General features: G+C 42.8%; 1 protein-coding gene across 4 annotated transcripts in view; it reads left to right on the top strand.

Annotated features, from left to right (window-relative positions):
• The window catches only part of LOC117603266 (hemicentin-1), a 43,120-nt gene extending 29,517 nt beyond the window's left edge, over window positions 1-13,603 (top strand). For all 4 annotated transcript variants that reach the window (XM_034322248.2, XM_034322247.2, XM_076688063.1 and 1 more), the window contains 2 exons: window positions 5,949-6,162; window positions 10,058-13,603. In XM_034322248.2, coding sequence (XP_034178139.1) covers window positions 5,949-6,162; window positions 10,058-10,470 — 627 coding nt within the window. In that variant the 3' untranslated portion in view covers window positions 10,471-13,603. The remainder of the gene's footprint in view (window positions 1-5,948; window positions 6,163-10,057) is intronic.
• The last annotated feature ends 3,348 nt before the right edge of the window (window positions 13,604-16,951 follow it).

The raw sequence follows: 16,951 nt of genomic DNA, 5'->3' as shown, positions 1-16,951 counted from the left end.
ATCATCTGCAAGCTAAAAATGCAAAAATCTACGGTGTGGTGATAGTGTTGGGAGTACTTTTCATCTTTTTTTTTTTATTTGTAGCTGTGTAACAGATAATTAAATCAAAATTTCAAAGCTGCCTGATGGTCAGAGAGGAACTGCGGTAGATTTTTTAAAAAAGGTATCTGAATTTTTCATACTCTGTATTAAATTCCTCGAGGCTTTGCTTTTATACGTCCCGTGCGTGAAAACGAAATAATACGTCGCTTTCTAACAACAAGTATTAGCATATTCATTGGATCTTTCTCAACGATATATGCATTTTAAAAAAAAGTCACAAAAATTGAAATTTATGGATACCGCTTCAACGTTTATGCATTACAAGCTTTCGTCGTTAAATCTCGACATTCTTAAAACGTAGTATAAATTTCACATCAAAGACTTCCATACTTCTTTTTTATTATTTATAAGGGGATTTTATCTTTTGCCTGGACAGCTTGGTACTTATTTTTCTTTCATGGAAATATTGTAAAATCGCTTCGAATTTCCATTATATGGATATTTTTACGTTTTCAAAATAGAAATCTCCGAAAAGAATGTAAAATACTACACCTTCAATGGGTACCATTGAATTTGAGAAACCCATTCAACAGTTAATTGAACATGTATAGCTTTTCCAAATTGAAAGTTGGCTCACTTTTTCCTCTACTTTCTTTGTTTTAAAAATATTCTATTCTCAAGCTGGGTAAAGAACGACCTCACTTTTCTCTACCTTCTTTATTTCATCAGGTAGCCTTAGATGATCTAAATTCAGCGAGCTCTCTGGAAACCCGCTATCAAACGTTCACAGTGTATGCGTTCATTAGCATTTCAATTAATCTTGCCAGCGAGTCGGGGATAAATTGATATTTATTATACGATGCATTCAAGCGAATTGGAATGGTTTCGAAGTCGTAAACGAAGAAATTAATAATCGGCAGAACGCGGTTCCCAAAGGGACACTCGCATCAGGTATCCACGAAAGCTACGTACCCCCGATATCTCGAGACACTGCTGCTGTTTCGGTGTTTATAGCTCGGAAGGGAAGCGTTTCCGTAGTCAGGATCGAGCACTAGGCGAACAGGATACAAAGTTTGGCCAGCTATTTGAGGAGCACTTCGTACACGAGCCTCGTCAACGGTTTCGTTCGAAAGGGTAACACGTGTTCCTTGCAATCTCCTTGTAGACATTGCAAACATTAGGTCATTTCCAAAGTTCCCGGATCACCTTGCATTTACATACGTTCCACGAGCGTATGTTTTTTCTTGTCATTCCATTTTCCATATTTTCCATATTCCCATTCTTCAAGTTTACAATTCAGTGATCCGTTATATTCCGAGCCAACGGTCCCAAAGAAAAATGGCAGAAACTTTTGAAATAACTTAATATGACAACTCGAGGCGGGAAGGAAACGGAAGGATATGAAATTCTGTTACACAACAGGCACCTCTGACGAGGTTAGGGAGAAAGCGTAAGCAGTCGGCAAGTTGAAAACACATAAATTGACAGGATTCTGAATGGCATGATTCAAGAATCTATCCAACGCGAAGATTCCTGTTTGCCAGTGAAACGAAATGCATGATAACTTGGCGCGACTCATAGAAGAGTGCTTTTAAATTATGAATATGAATACTTACCGGGTGTCTCATTCGCGATTCATTAAATTCTAAAGAGTTATTTCGCGGTTGTGCGGGTCCGTGCATTATGCGCGCGCGTTACCGAGAGAACTTTTAATAATAATTTAAACGAGATGTAAATCGAATGGAAGACTGCATGCCAGCCGTGATGCGCAGGCCACCGCCAAGGAAACCCGTTTTAATTAAAACGACGCTTTTATGAAACAAATATTTCTCCGGGATGCGCCGACGATGGAAACTAAATTAATAATCCCCGCGATGAACCGTTACTCATCTATTTTTTTATATATGTACGGAATAAAAACTAGGGAGAAAAGGAGCGGGAGTGAAATGAAAACTTATTGTTCGTTAATATTTACGAACGCTTGTTTATCGAACGCTACACGTTCGTTCGCGAATGAAACAAAGTAAATTACTTTTCGAATCGATTCGCTATACCTTGCCGAAGTTTATTTGCCTCGACGGCATGATTTTCACGACTATACAAATTTCCATGCCGTTTTTCCCTCTACTCATTTGATTGATATTGATCGAAAGAGGCGCGTGAGCGATACCAGTTGATTGTTTGCGCCCGTTTCGCACGTAAAATGCCTCGTTCGTCGGGTTTGTTTCGCGTTTCTCTTGCTTCTTCCAGCAAACTCTAACACCGGCGCTCTACGGTTAACTTGAAGGAATTCACCGGAATGGTTATTTAACTCAGTCCCGAGTTGAATGGAGCAACTCGATTCCGATTTTCGTTTGTTTCGCGGACGTCCACGCGAATCCTGGATCGACAGGAATTCGCGTTCCCGACGATCGCTGTGTTTATACGCGCACCTAGCACATACCGCATTTCCGGAATCGTTTAGAGCTCTGTGCACCATTAATCAAGTAGCGAGGTATAATCGATTCGATGATGGGCGTGGTAGCCAGGGAGGCTTAGAAAGAAACGAGGGACGAATACTTTATTATTCCTTCTTTATTCAATTTCAATTTCCAATTATTAACGCGATAATATTTGGAGATCTTCGAATCGTTAACTTTTTTTTGCGACTCCATGGATGGGGATTTTAAATAAAATGTATCGAGGGGCGTTAAAATTCTGCAGTGGGTGGAGGTGCTGAAAATTCACAGGTGTATCGAACGTCCATCAACTGCAGCGAGCACGTCATTTCGCGATTTCTCAATCGGCGTTTCGGTATACTGCATCGCGGAGGAAAATTTTCCGTGAACGAATTTCGTGTACGCGAAAATACTGGAAAATACCGGAGAGATTTTAGAGGCTCGTTTTCTTCCTCCGTCGCCTTCCATCCTCGTGTCGCGACTGTTTATTCGTCGGTTCTCATTATTCTTCGAGATGCAGCCAATGCTGCTGGTGGCGTAGGTAATCGTTCTGCTCGTTCCTCCGGCTGTTGGCATCGTTTCCCGCTTTTTTTAAATACGCCACGGCATCTTAAGGCGAGCGTCTTACGTAAAAGTTTTCGCGAGATAGAGCGATGGAAACAGCTGAAACCTTGCTGTATTCTAACAAGAGCCTTCCGGAGTAGTTCGCACAAAAGCGACGGGACAACATGAAATATGCGAGTTACACGTTAATGAGGAGTACGTGTTAAAGGACTAACGCGTGGTAAGCGGAGCTATTTCGACGAAAGCTTCGCGCGATACGAGGCGACGAGCTTAAAAGTCTGGAAAGTGATCTTATCGTCGCAAGACAAATTTCACCGTTTCCAATTCCACGCTCAATTTTTCTACCGTTCGTGTGTAATCTCTTCTGCGAGCCTGGCAAACGAATCATTCCATTTAATCTCTTGTTGAGTATTTGATACCCTCTCGAAGAGGAAGAAGCTTCTTCGCGTTACGATACAAGCGCAACGAGATAATTTCACTTCTTCTTCCTCTGTGTACTTATTTTTTTCTTTTTTCGACGACGAATTAGAAGATTAAAAGTCCGACGATGTAATCAGCTAATTTTCAACAGAGAGGTAGAGAGAAATGCTTGATTCTACATGTGCTACAAGCCGCTTGAATATCAAAACTTTGATACTAATTATATAATTACGAAGCTGCCATGCGATCGCGAATAGAATTTTCATCCTTTTATTTTAATAATTCATACGTTGATTACCGTTGTAATTAATTTCGAAAGCAGAAGTCATTCAGTTTAATAAGGGCCATGTGAACGTAGAAATATTTACCTTACATTTCATTTAAAAAATTGACGTCACCCTTCATTTTCTACTTTTCGAGTGGAGCTCCATTTTTTCATATACCGTCCTCTTCACATTACCGCTTGATATTTTCACAATATTTCATTATTTCTGTTATCTACAATTTCAATTACTTCATACGAATATTTTCAATTAGTTGAGTAACAAAGTTCCTCTTAATATGAACGATGGATAAAAATTCGTTCGTTGATACAACAAAGCACCTCGCGTATCATCGAAGGTTATACATTTTGCGAGGACAAACACATCAAGAATTCAATCTCATGGCGAAGGCATTCATATCCCTCGTTACCAGGTGCCTAAACTTTACGACAGATATAAAGTCGTAGGGAGGTCGCGTTCGTATCATCCCGAACGGATCTCTTCTCTGCTTTCACGGCCAATTCCGAGTACGAACAACGTCGTCGTCCCGCGTCGAACTCGGCCAGGATTATCCCTCGCTGATAGCACTTCTCGCGATAGGCTGTCGGTCCTCCGAACGCGTCACGGTTAGCCGAGAAACGCGAAAATAGTCGTCGGATCGGCGACCACCGTTTCAGCCACGGTACGTTACGTGGCCCGTGTATTTACGTCCGATGGCGAGCGTATAAGTTTTATAAATTCTGCCCGAGCATCGATATTTCACGGTTGAATCTAGAGCGAGAAACGTTACAGCCGCGTAAAATATCCGACTTTTATTTGCAGAAATCCCGGTCCACTCGTGTACGACAGAATACCCATACCTCGGTAATATTGATTTACGGCTAAACATTCTTATAATTTACAAATTTGGCACCGTCCATATTGAGAGCATCCGGTTGATCTATTTCGAAGGTCGAATACAAATTATTACGACATCGTTGAATTTAGTTTAGATAGAAATTAGTTCTAAAATAGATGCGGATATCAGGTGGTAGAGAATCTCCCATGGAATATGCAGCACGATGCACGTTATACCTATAGATTTAGCCATCAAATCCGGTCACGAGCTGTGCAATCATCGCGTGTGTCAGTGTGCCGGAATTATTCTGACCAAGGCCAGTTTCTTGCTTGCTCTCACCTCGAGCGAATGAAAGGGAAGGGCGCGCAGGGTAATTACTGATCGTTATTGACCCACCACGTTTACCAACTGTCATACGTCTACGGTGTTTACGGACCGTTGCTAGTTTTCAACAGTTCCGAACTGCGCTACCAGCTTGATCGTTTACGCTTCTCCGAACTTTTCGACGTACGAATAAATAGTAGCCGTAAAGGTTTCACTCGCGTACTGCATCGTTGCGAACGAGAATTGCTTCGTTAAGTAAATAGAAAAGGTACCTTCTCGCGTACACAAGGGTGCAAACGAAAACGTTCCTTCTCTTTATCGGTTTACGAGCTCCTAAGCCGGGCTCTTTAATCGTTACGAGAGAACTCTGTCCTTCGACAGCGTTAAGACGATCCAAGACGATCGATGGTCGGCAAGGAGAACGGGAGAAAATTAATGGCCGACGCGAAATGGACACCGTCCATCGGTGTGGATAGAAAATACTAACTAATGGCGGGGTTAGTACTCGTAACGATGGATCAGTAGTTACTGACCGTAATACACGGACAATGGTGGAAGGTCGGGGCTGGATATTACCTACATGGAATAAACGAGAATCGCTATCAGACAGCCTGTTATTTGTTCTTACTGCGAAATATGGGTTAGCTTGGCTGAAGAAGGAGAAGAAATCGTTGTCTCAGCGACGTAAGAATCCCATAGTTTCGAATTATTGTTCAAACATCGCCCACCGCCGAGCGATTAATTAAAATCCGGCGTCTTCGCCGATGGGACAGATTTGTCGGTTTGAACAAGGTCCGAATTACTTCCGTCTTCTATCGGGTAGACTTTTAACGCGGCGGAATGTTTCCAATTTCGGCGGGGACAAATGATAAAAAAATTCGATCAGCGATAAAAGGCGGACATTCCAGTCGTTACAGGTGAAATTTCCCAAGTTTCACGAACGAGATTCGTGGAGAGCACCGAATCCCACCAGTCAGATCCGTCTTTTTAACAAATTCCGGTCAGAAACGGTGACGGATCATTCTTGTTAACGAGACCTTTTTGTACCTGGCCCTTCAGGTGTCGTGGATCAAACGGAAGAACGTTCAGGAGCTACTGACCATCGGGAGGATAGCGTACGCCTACGACGAACGTTTCCAGCCAATTCATTTCCATCACAGCGAGGATTGGACTCTTCAAATAAAATACGTCCAGCCGAGAGATGCCGGATTGTACGAGTGCCAAGTATCCACCCACCCACCTACCAGTATATTTCTGTTCCTCGAGGTTGTTGGTAAGCGTGAAATTAAACACCGATGTATAAGCTATTTGCGTGGAACTGTACGATTTTCATCCGATACATTTGCTGCATTTAATCCAACCTTGCATGGTAGTGTATCCCTTTTCGCGAAAATGTGTGAACAAATTGAATTTTTATTTATTACTCTATGAAATATTCTATTATTATTGGAGTTCTTATAAAAAATTGATGCCGAGTCTGTAATTGTTACAGATGAAAACGAATGAAATTAATTGATACAATAAAGATAATAAAATATTCGCAATAACGAGCTCGAAATACGTGATGAAATAGCAGAAAATAATTTATTCACACTTTTTCATGGAACAATCCACCGCGGGTTTATGTATACGTATGTACGTGCGCCCCGGAGCCTCCGACAATTTTTGTTCCTCTTTTGATCGATTTTTAATATACTTTAGTGTCTCGCGCGAATTTCCGATCCCGATTGAAAAATCGACTCGGCTGGCCGGATGGAATAAATTAAATTTTAGTTTATTCTGTCGGGTGGTTAATGAAATTGAAATAAACCGTTTCGAAAAAGAGACCTCGGCCCGTTCATTCGTTCGTTCGTTCGTTCGTTTGTTCGCGGACAGGAATGATCGAAGTGCACGAACTCGGAAAATATTTCGCTTCGATTACGGGTATCGATCGTTCAATGGGTTAGCACAGCTTTACTACAACAACAGCTGGTTGTTGCGATCCTTTCATCGTTAATATTGCTCTTTTCTTCTTCGACCGTGTTTCCATTTCGCTTCACCGCTCGCAATTACGTCAGCGGCAATAACGAATATTACATAGAACGAGCGGACGTTTAAACGTGCAAATACAATAGACCAAGCACACGTCCACTTTTGTTGGAGGCTCGGTGTAGCGCGGAAAGAGCGCGAAAAGTGGCAAAGCTTCCTGCGAAAGGACCACGTAAAGAGCATCATCCTCGCCTACTTCACAGAGACATAGAACCACGTTTCTCCTGATAACAAGCCAGCACCGGTATACAAGCTGCCCGGTGAGCAGTTCAACAAACTTCACCCACCTATTCAACAGGCTATCTTAAACAAAAAGTGTCATGCACGTCATCATCAAAGAGACTGAAAGCTGCATGACTTTGTAAGAATTTAATATGCATAATTGCATTCCTTTTGTTGAAATTTTAACCACCCTCGCAATTTCTCTTTACGAATATCATTCCACGTTACCAAATAATTAGCTGCTTAATAATTCACTGCACTTTTCATCCTCTGTGCAGTAGGAAATAATTTTTCTTTTTTTTTTTGTGAAGAGAATCTAGGCCTGCGAATTTGAGCACCCCTTCGCATCGACCATTCTTTCTTTCAGCATTCCCTTTCTTCTTTCTTATGCCTCCTTGCTTTCTTCTCTTTTCTCCCTCAATCTTGACGAGCTTTCTCCTTGAGCTACGCTTTAAGTGTTTACATTTTCATCCCTATTTACGTAGGATCCACGCGTCGGCGTGAAAGAGGTGGGTCCAAGCAGGCCTCTCGAGAGGGCGAGAACTCTTTCATCTGGATTTTATTAAGCAGACTGGGGTCGATCAATAGCGAGAAAGTGGTTTTTATCAGGCGCAGGAGGCAGAAGTTTCGTGAATTACGGGATTCGGTTGGTTCCCTGGTCGTTTTAACCGCATCCCTCTGTTCGCGTATTTGCATTTAGATTCCAGTTTTTGGAAGTATTCTACTCGACTCCCTGTCCCTCCTTTCTCCGATAGATTTGTGTGTATATCCTGAAAACGAGTATACGTCTCTATTCGTGTCTGTCCTTCGCGTGTACCGAAAGGGAGAATTGTTGCTATCTAATTTTGCCTCGGTTTCCGGCGCCGTGTTTTTACCGTGACATCCTGACGGATACGTACGAGAGCCTTCCTCAGGTACATTTAATATTTATGTCCTTCCACCCTCTCTACCAACCTCCTGTCCGAAACTGGGACGCGTAATATTTACGTTCCTTCTTGCACGCTTGAAATTCATGGACTGAGATTTTTCTGATCCAAGAATGATATATAAACGGCACTGGCTGGCGGGACGTTTCGATTATAGAGCATTTTATGCGGTGTTAAACGGCGAGGAGGGTTTATAACGCGGGACGAAATGTAATGTACATAGGATCCATCGATGTGTTCAAATATTTAAGCGATGGACGAGCATTAAATCGATCAGCTAATTGCGCTGCTTGTTCGAACAGGCATGAATTTAAAGGTAATCGCTGTATGTGGTCTGCGCGGAACGTAATGAGCCTGTCATTTATCAATGTAACACTTTCAAGTACCAAAGTGCTGGCAATCGAAAAAGTGAAAAATTTTCGTTATATTTTAATTTGATTCAGGTTAATTGAATGAATATTCACAGGACGCTTTTGACAGCTGGTCGTTTGTTATTAAAAATTACGTTATCGCGAAAAAGAAAATTGTATTCGAATAGGATCAGATTGAATCGATGCTAATAGGAAGTTGGTAATGGCGTATTTAACGAGTGCATCCAATCGGAAAGAATTCAACTTCGAAATCAATAGGATCGCGGTATTGTTGACGCAACGAAGGCACTTTTCAAGATTGACCCTAATGGCACCTCATTAGGAACGTAATTATGTAGACGTTTGAAAATTATAAAATTTAACCTCCCTTCGGAGCCAGGTAAATAACGCGATCTTCGTGTACATAGAGAGCTTTTCGCCGGGTGAATCTAATTTTAATCATCCCCGATACAGCCACGTCATCCCTAAAACTCGCAACACAGAAGAGGAGGGATTACGTTGCACCGCGTTTAATAAGCTTCTCAATTTCTGCGCTGAACTCACAGGCGACCGCTTAAAATTTCTTTCTTCCTTGAAAGGTAATCAAAAAATTAAATAACCAAATATACTTTCAACCCTTTAATTGAATGTTCGATGAATAAAATAAACAGTGAAAGTTAAAAAGGATACAAATTGGTGAAATCAGCGAGCTGAACGAATGAAACAAAACTAAAGGGCAATTGTTTTATCGGAACGGTCAACAAAAAATCACATTCGAACCGCGAGAAAATTGCATCGGGTATAAAAAAAACGAACAATCAACAGGAATATCCTCGATGTCCTCGAGTCGTGATGTTTTAATAAATTTTCAACGCATCACAGCCCCTCGTGTCCAGCTACGAATTCCCTGTTATTTTTTCCTCTCTCACTCCCTCTATTTCTCTCTCTCCTTTTTTTTTTTATTTCCACCAACGCAGTCGATACTTTGCCGCAGCCAATCCCATCGGCGATTCAATGGTCGGCAGAAGCACTTGGAGCGTGCACGCTTCAAAAGAGCACGCTCTTGTATCACGCAGAGAAGCGCTTAAAACTCGATCCACGCTTTCGTTCGCGTGCGCTCGTCCGTGACACGCCGATGAACGAAAGGTCGACAGAGACACGGGGGGTGTGTCGGGATGGACAAAAGTGTATCCCGACGAAGGGTGGAGGGCTGTGACGAAGGTTCCGCCGTCGTGTTTACAGCGTTCGTCACACCTGATTCTATAGCGGACACACGGGCGTCGTCGCGTCAGTCCGCGTCGTTGGCCGAGGTAAAGGGGTAAAGTGGTTCAATAAAATTCCCAATTATAATAATAACGTCGCGTACTTTAATGCACTTCCCGTGACCGAGAATAAATTACAAAAGGGTTAATTTTACCAGCGAGTGTGTTTTGTCGGGGATCGTGCGAGCGTGAAAGGGTAAAAAGGAGAGAAAGAGAGGAAGGGTAGTAGCTTGGTACGCCGTCCCCGTACAACCCTTAACCAGCCACGATGCATACCTCAACCATCCCGCTCCTCATAACCGCTTTTGGACCCTGGTAAACAATATGGGATAGAACGGTAAGCTGCTCACGTCTGACGCGTCACGTTCTACCATTTGCAGAGGCCAGAGCCGAGATAGACGGTCCCTCGGAGAAGTTCGTGAGGCCGGGCAGCACGTTGCAGCTTCATTGCGAGGTGAAAAAATCGACCGAGACGCCCTCCTATCTATTCTGGTACCACAACTTCCGGATGATCAACTTCGACGGGGATCGAGGGGTCAATGTCAGCACCGATCTGACGGGGCGCGAGAGTTGGCTGGAGGTGCCCCGTGCGTCCGATCGCCATTCCGGAAATTACACCTGCGAAGCGAGCAACGCTCAACCGGCCCGGGTGTTGGTGCACGTGTTCAAAGGAGATAATCCAGCCGCGATGCAGCACAGCATCGCGTCATCGCCATCTATCATGGCGTGCAGTGCGCTACTGATGATGTTTACCACGTTGAAACTGGTGTTGCATTCGACCACCACGAACTGACCATCGTGTAACACCGTCGCTTGTCAATCAGGGACAAAAGTATAAAAAAAATGGAATATCCACAGGTTGTGATGATTTCTTTATTTTTTTCTTTATATCTTTCTTTCAAGAAAAAGTGTTACGCTGTTGGAAGACTCTAGTTGGACCTGTGAATGCATCTTCGAAAGGTAAAAGAAAGGTAAAAAATGAGGTTCATTCGGATTAACGAGACTGTGAGCTGCAGACTCGGGGATAAAAAGGAATCGTGCAAATAGGGATGTCAGGGGACTGTAATGGTGTCCTGGGTTCGATTCCCAGCGCCGCGATCCTTATTTTTTACGGATTCCTATAAAAGTGTAAGTCGTATACATTTCCGTGTAACGAACTATGCCTGTGTAAATAGCGTTAACGATGCTCAAGCAACTAAACCCGCGTACGTAGTAGTACCGCGTGGATAACGAAGTGGTCGCATGTATCTGGAAAAATGATTTCGTGTTCGGTGCAGAAACATTTTGAAAAGAGTGCTCGAAATCGGACTGGGTACAGGGGGTAGGTTACACGTCGAGCACGAGCTAGAATTTCACGGGACACCACCCGCTCTATTAACCGTTGTGATACGTGTAAATGTAAGCTGTGTGTACTATCGCGATCATAGAAGCGTAATTGTGTAATCTGTCTGCGACGAGTGGCACGATTAATGGCGATAATCCTGTCGCGAACCGACGCATTTTGCCGACCGAAACTTTCCAAACAGTGTTCCACCTCGTGGCGATAACTTTATTCGGTCGCGGTATTAACTCCCTCTCTTCCCCCCGTGGTAGCACTCTGAAAATTTGTTACGTTAATGGCAACGACCCACGGGAGATCGCCGCGGCTGTCGACCAACCGGTTCCGTAACTTTGTCCCGGGAAAAGAAAGAAAAGTGAAAAGTACGCGATGTCGTGATAGAGTTCCGATGGTTCTACCATCGGATATCCGATTTAAAACGGACAAACTTAACCGCGATCTAATCGAATATCAGAATATTCGGCCTACGTACAGGTGCGCGTAATTAATCGTGATAATCCCGGCGTAATGCAGCACAGCCTAATGACATTATCTTCTATTGCCTTGCTACGCACGGACGACCTTGCTCATAATGTCCAAATTAGTTCTATCTGACGTCCACAAAATGACCGTGCTCAGGTGTTACACGTATGTAGAGAAGAACCGACGCGACGTTTACGAGGAACACCAAGGTTTGCTGGAAAATAACGATGCCATTGGTAAACATGTTTCACGTTAGAATATCCACAGGAATTATGTGATAATCTTTGTGTTAATGAATCGTGGTAGGAGGAATCTCGTTAACGTCGAATTGTGCCAATCGTGTGTCATTTTCGTTTTGTTAGGTTCAATTTTATTGTACATATATTTCCTGACGTCGGTTAATTGTTGTTCGTGAATCACAAGGGATGGTTGAATTATTGATACAAATTGTGCAGGTTGCCATATTTCTCGATAATAAGTATTTATGGTACATTAAAAATTTTAGTTACTTCTCTGAAAATAATTATTTATGAACATTTCTTCTCAATCTTTTATCTTCATTGGTGGATAATATCCATCGAGAGGTGACGTGAAACCATATTTTCATTAAATGTTCTATTAACCCGCACGATTTATACCCATGATTCAGCGATTCCTGTATATTATAAATCCATTAAAGGGACGCGTTTCTGTTTTTCTAACGAAGAATGGGAACGATTTTCTGGACCACGATGTTTCGCAACGTTAATATTACAGCATGTTATCAAAACCCCATTATCATCCAAGTAGTTGTTTCACTTGTCCATACACGTTGTCAACGAGGATAATCCAATTGCAAAGATAATAAATCGTATTACGAGCGATGTACCGAATCTCGATACGATCGGATAAAAGATTATCGTAAGCTGCATCGAAGATGGTACATCGACTCGATAACAATTCTTCAGAAGGGATCTTCAGATCGGTCGATTTCTCCCGATCGGGAAAAGGAAATAAAAGGTTACTAGCGTTTCGACGAGAAAGTTTTGGTTGACGTAAGAGTTAAAGCAATGGATAATTTAATGTGATGTTCGATGATATTGTCACTGTCTGTTGTATGTATATACCTATATAAATATGTTACGAACGTCGCACAATGTTACTCTCATTTACGGTTGAATAAAGTTTTCATATAAATTCCAAGCTGGCATTGTAGCCCGCAGAGAAACATTCAATTATTCGCAAGTTGTTTGCCTAATAATGACAACGAGCCTGTATTGTTCCTGTTTGAAAAGGTCTCACGAGGTTTTCCTAAATGTACGTAAATCACAATACTCGTATAACCATTCTGAGAAAGTGGAAGAAAAGAACGTAAGATTTCATATAGAAAATGTGAACTAAAGAAAATGCTTTAGTTTTCGAGGAGATCAATTTTCTCTAGAATTTTATTGTATTCCTTTTGTTTTCATAGAGAATCTCGGTTTTTCCGGTTGGTACCATTAGTCAAGTATACTTTGACGACACAGACAATAGAATGAGTACTTCCATTTCTGGTGCAATATAGCTGTGACTCTTTATTGAAGTAAAATACCAGCGGAATGCGATGGGTTCATGGTGCATAAGCACTTTCATTTATATCCCACTGTTTCACCTCTCTCTGTTCATATATTTCCCTCTCTTACTTTCGCCAACCGAGGGAGAGGAATAATTTCACCGTGACACAGTTCGAGCCTCGATCTCCGATAATAGCTGCATGCTAATGGCATTGTTTGCCACATTAAAATTACCGCTTCGTTCAGTCGTCGCTAATTGATTATTACGCCCGCGAGTCGATGCTATTCAAGAATTACGACCCTATTAATCGTCGAATCGGCTCTTTAAACGATTCGTTTGCCGCGAAAGAATGATCTGTCTCGTTCAGGAGACACTAGCTACACTCCCCTGGTTCCGTAGCAAACGCAGCGTTTTATGTCCTGTAATTACGGGGATATTACGATTGAACGCAATTAGGACGTCATCGAAACTAAATTTCACAACGGCAATTCGAGGATCTCTCGAGTGAAGACGATTTTGACGGTGCTCAATTATGTTTACTGGGAGCACTTGTGATCGAGTGCTTCGATGCTAGACACGAATCAGGTAGACGAACTACCTCGATAATTTCTGACGCTTCCCGCAATCAACGTTGAATTTTGGTTCTTCCAATTATAATAAGATATACAATATTTATTGTATCTCAATATTTCAGTTTACAATTTCCTCTTTCCCCGTTTCACGTCGTAACGGGTTGAATTTTCGAATAGCAACGTTTACTAATTCATTTGAAATGGTTGCTCGAAACATGACTATATCCGTTCTGGTTTCTCGGTAAATTGTGTTTCTCGCCCAGAAATATCAAGCTCGTCACAATTAAGAGACGTCTGGAACTGCAACTGAAACTTTGTTTCGATCCTCTGTCTCTCTCGGTGTTTTTTTTCCCTCCACCTAACTCCTCTTTTCTTTCCTTCCCAAGGAACCGTATCCTGTTGACCCGATTTAAAGGGTCTCGCGAATCGGTGTTGGCTCGCAATCAAGCAGCCAGCATTCGACTGTGCTAAATCTGAATCGTTAATATCGTGTACCAACGACGGGCACCGGCCGACGTCATTATTCCAGAAAGATGATTCTAATCTGTTCGTTTCGATGCGAGATCCTAGCTCGTTTCTGATTCGTATCTTCGATAGGAAGTATGCTAGGATATCGACTGAGTTATCCAATTCCATTAACATCCGCGGCAATATCCTCTGCATCCCTAATTTCCTATCGAATTTGATAAAATCATCGATAACCAGCGCCGAGTTTGCCACAATGCACCCAAATAAATTGATCAATTTTCTATCTTCACAGCTGACCATTCATAGCAGAAGGAGCTGCCCGAAGCATAACGTTCTGAGGTTTCAGGTTCAAATAGGAATCTGACTGGAGTAATCGGGTTACACGAACGGGCAGATATCAGGGTTCAGAATTCGCGCTTGTAATTCGAAGCGGAGACGCGAGCGACCGGTTCGGGTACGAGCAGGGTTAAAGCGGGGCATTTTCCAACGATCCCAACCAATTTCGCGCCTCTCCGTCTGTCCTTACGCGGCGATATTCATCGGTAATTCGAAGTACCGGCCACTGATCATTTTACATCCTCATTGATATGCAAGGAACCCTTTAGCCCGCAGCGAAGCTGGCCCGAAGTCGTTCGGTGGCGATGATAAATTCGAAGAGCAGTCGATGATCGAAATCAGGTGGAATATATTCTCGTAATATTCCACGGAAACCACCGGCGAACTTCCAATAAAACTCGATGGAAATTCTACCGACGCCTCTGTCCGTCCTTTGATTCTCGAATCGCAGCCTCGATTTCCCGTTTCTCGCGATGGAATGTCGCGCGGTTTAGTTTGTACGCGTTTCGTTCTACCCGCTATCACGGGCTCCCGTTGTGACGAGCAATTAGGACAGAGGGGAAAAAGAGAGATAGAGGGGAGGGGACGCGGAAACGAGGACAGCGAGGATCGAAGCACGATCGTCAAATGAACCCAACGAATTAGAACTTCACAGCATCAAAATCCAGAGAGTACAGGAGACATTCCATGGTAATCCCAGTTGGTAACTGCTTGAAGTTTTAATGCACTTAGGCGGCAATTCTGGTAAAGGCAATTCAAACTTTATCTTCGGTCGGATCGTTATTCACTTCGTCTCCGTTTATTCACCGTTACAAATACACTCTTACTTCGTTTCGGTGGGTAGGACCGCGGTTCCCTTTACAATCGGAAAGATGTTTCGTCGTGTAAGGGTGAATTAATGGTAATGGATACAGTTTCATCTTTATTGGACTAAACTTCTCGATTTGTATCTGTACCAATAGATAAGGAGATAATTACATCGGAATATATTAGATTTTCAAGTAAATTTCGAAACTTTCGCCGTATTTTATTTTAAAACTGTTCGAATCTTGCCCCAGAGACAGTAAATTCTTTTCCATTAACATTTTAATAAACCTTTGACAAATTTTGACTTTGAAATTTTTTGCCAATCAAATCTAATTAGCCAGAGTGTCCAAAAAATCATGCCGCTTCTAACTGCGAATACCCCGGCAGGATGCAGCTCCATCGCATCGGAAGGAAAATATTCGCGGAGAAAATTTCGCTAGTTCTAGTCTACGAGTGTGCCGGAGTTTTAACCAGGCTCGTTAGAAATTGGGCCAGCTCGATTCTCCAACATTTGCCGGCTCTCGACCCGGAGACGTGTTTCTCGTTCGTCTTACGCGAATCTCCGGAAGAAATTCGTGTCCCTAATGCGGCTAGTAAGCCCTGGCCGCTCGTCAACGAGGATAATTCTACGAGGTGGCTGGCCGGTGTCGGCAAATGACTATGCTCGCTGGCTCGATGACCTTATCGACCGGGCTGGGATTGACCCACGCCTCGTCAGCCTTTTACTGACGAACCGTGATAAGCCCTGATTGTTATATACGGCCAACCAAGCTACTCGTGCCGTCACTCGCCAGAACAAATTCGATTTTGGATGCTCCTTGGGTCGCGTCATCCACTTATAGTCCGGCATCGATCGAGGTTACACGAAAAAAAAAAAGAAAGGAATTTGTTTGTAATCTTAAAGAGGACGACGGTGGGACGAGTTAGGGCGAGGGATGAAATCGTGAGAAACATGCAAACAGCTCGGCGTTCACCCTCGAATCGAAACGGTACAGGGTTGGAAATCAAGAACCTTTTATTACGGGCTCGCGCGTTCGTGCTCCCGCATATATGGAAAAACAACAAAACGCACGAATATGAAAAGGAATAATCGTGAAAATAAAGATCCGTGAGGGTATGAAAAATGTAGTAAACTTACACGAATGCATCGACGGTGATAATAGTCGATTCGTTGCACGGGCTCGAACACGAACGGGGGTAACGTAATCGCGGTGAAACATGCATTTAAAAGCACTTTAAATATTGAATGTGCTCCCAGGGTGAATATTTCAAGTCGCCAACGACCGATGCACGTACGAACGATTGCGAATTTGATAGCCCGGCATTGGTTCCGATGCGAAAATAAAGATCATCCATCGTCCATGAAGTTGTTCGATAAGTTGAGAAGAAATTAAAGTCGCGAGCGTGCTTTGAATCTTTAGTCACTGTATAAATTCTTCGTCGAAGAAGGACACTTTCTCTTTTTTTTTTCCTTTTTTTTTGAAACCTCAGAAGAAATTCATTTTCAGTCTGATTGCGTGTCAACAATAAAGGATAAAATGCTTTTGACTGGCGTCTACCTGACAAGTTCACCCTGTTATGCATATAACACGAGCTCGTCCCCGTTCGGGGATTACACGAGGCTGTCTACAGCGGATGTAACGACTTCGACAAAACAACAGGATGATCCACTGAGAGATACGTACCTACGTATGCATACGTGATATGACGCTGGGTTCCGTGCACGCAAAATGCATTCTAAAGAAATATTTATGCGA

Source organism: Osmia lignaria, chromosome 4 (assembly GCF_051020975.1).
Source record: "Osmia lignaria lignaria isolate PbOS001 chromosome 4, iyOsmLign1, whole genome shotgun sequence".
Lineage (NCBI taxonomy): Eukaryota > Metazoa > Arthropoda > Insecta > Hymenoptera > Megachilidae > Osmia > Osmia lignaria.
The sequence above is the reverse complement of the archived record's forward strand: the minus strand, read 5'-3'. Positions and strand labels throughout refer to the sequence as shown.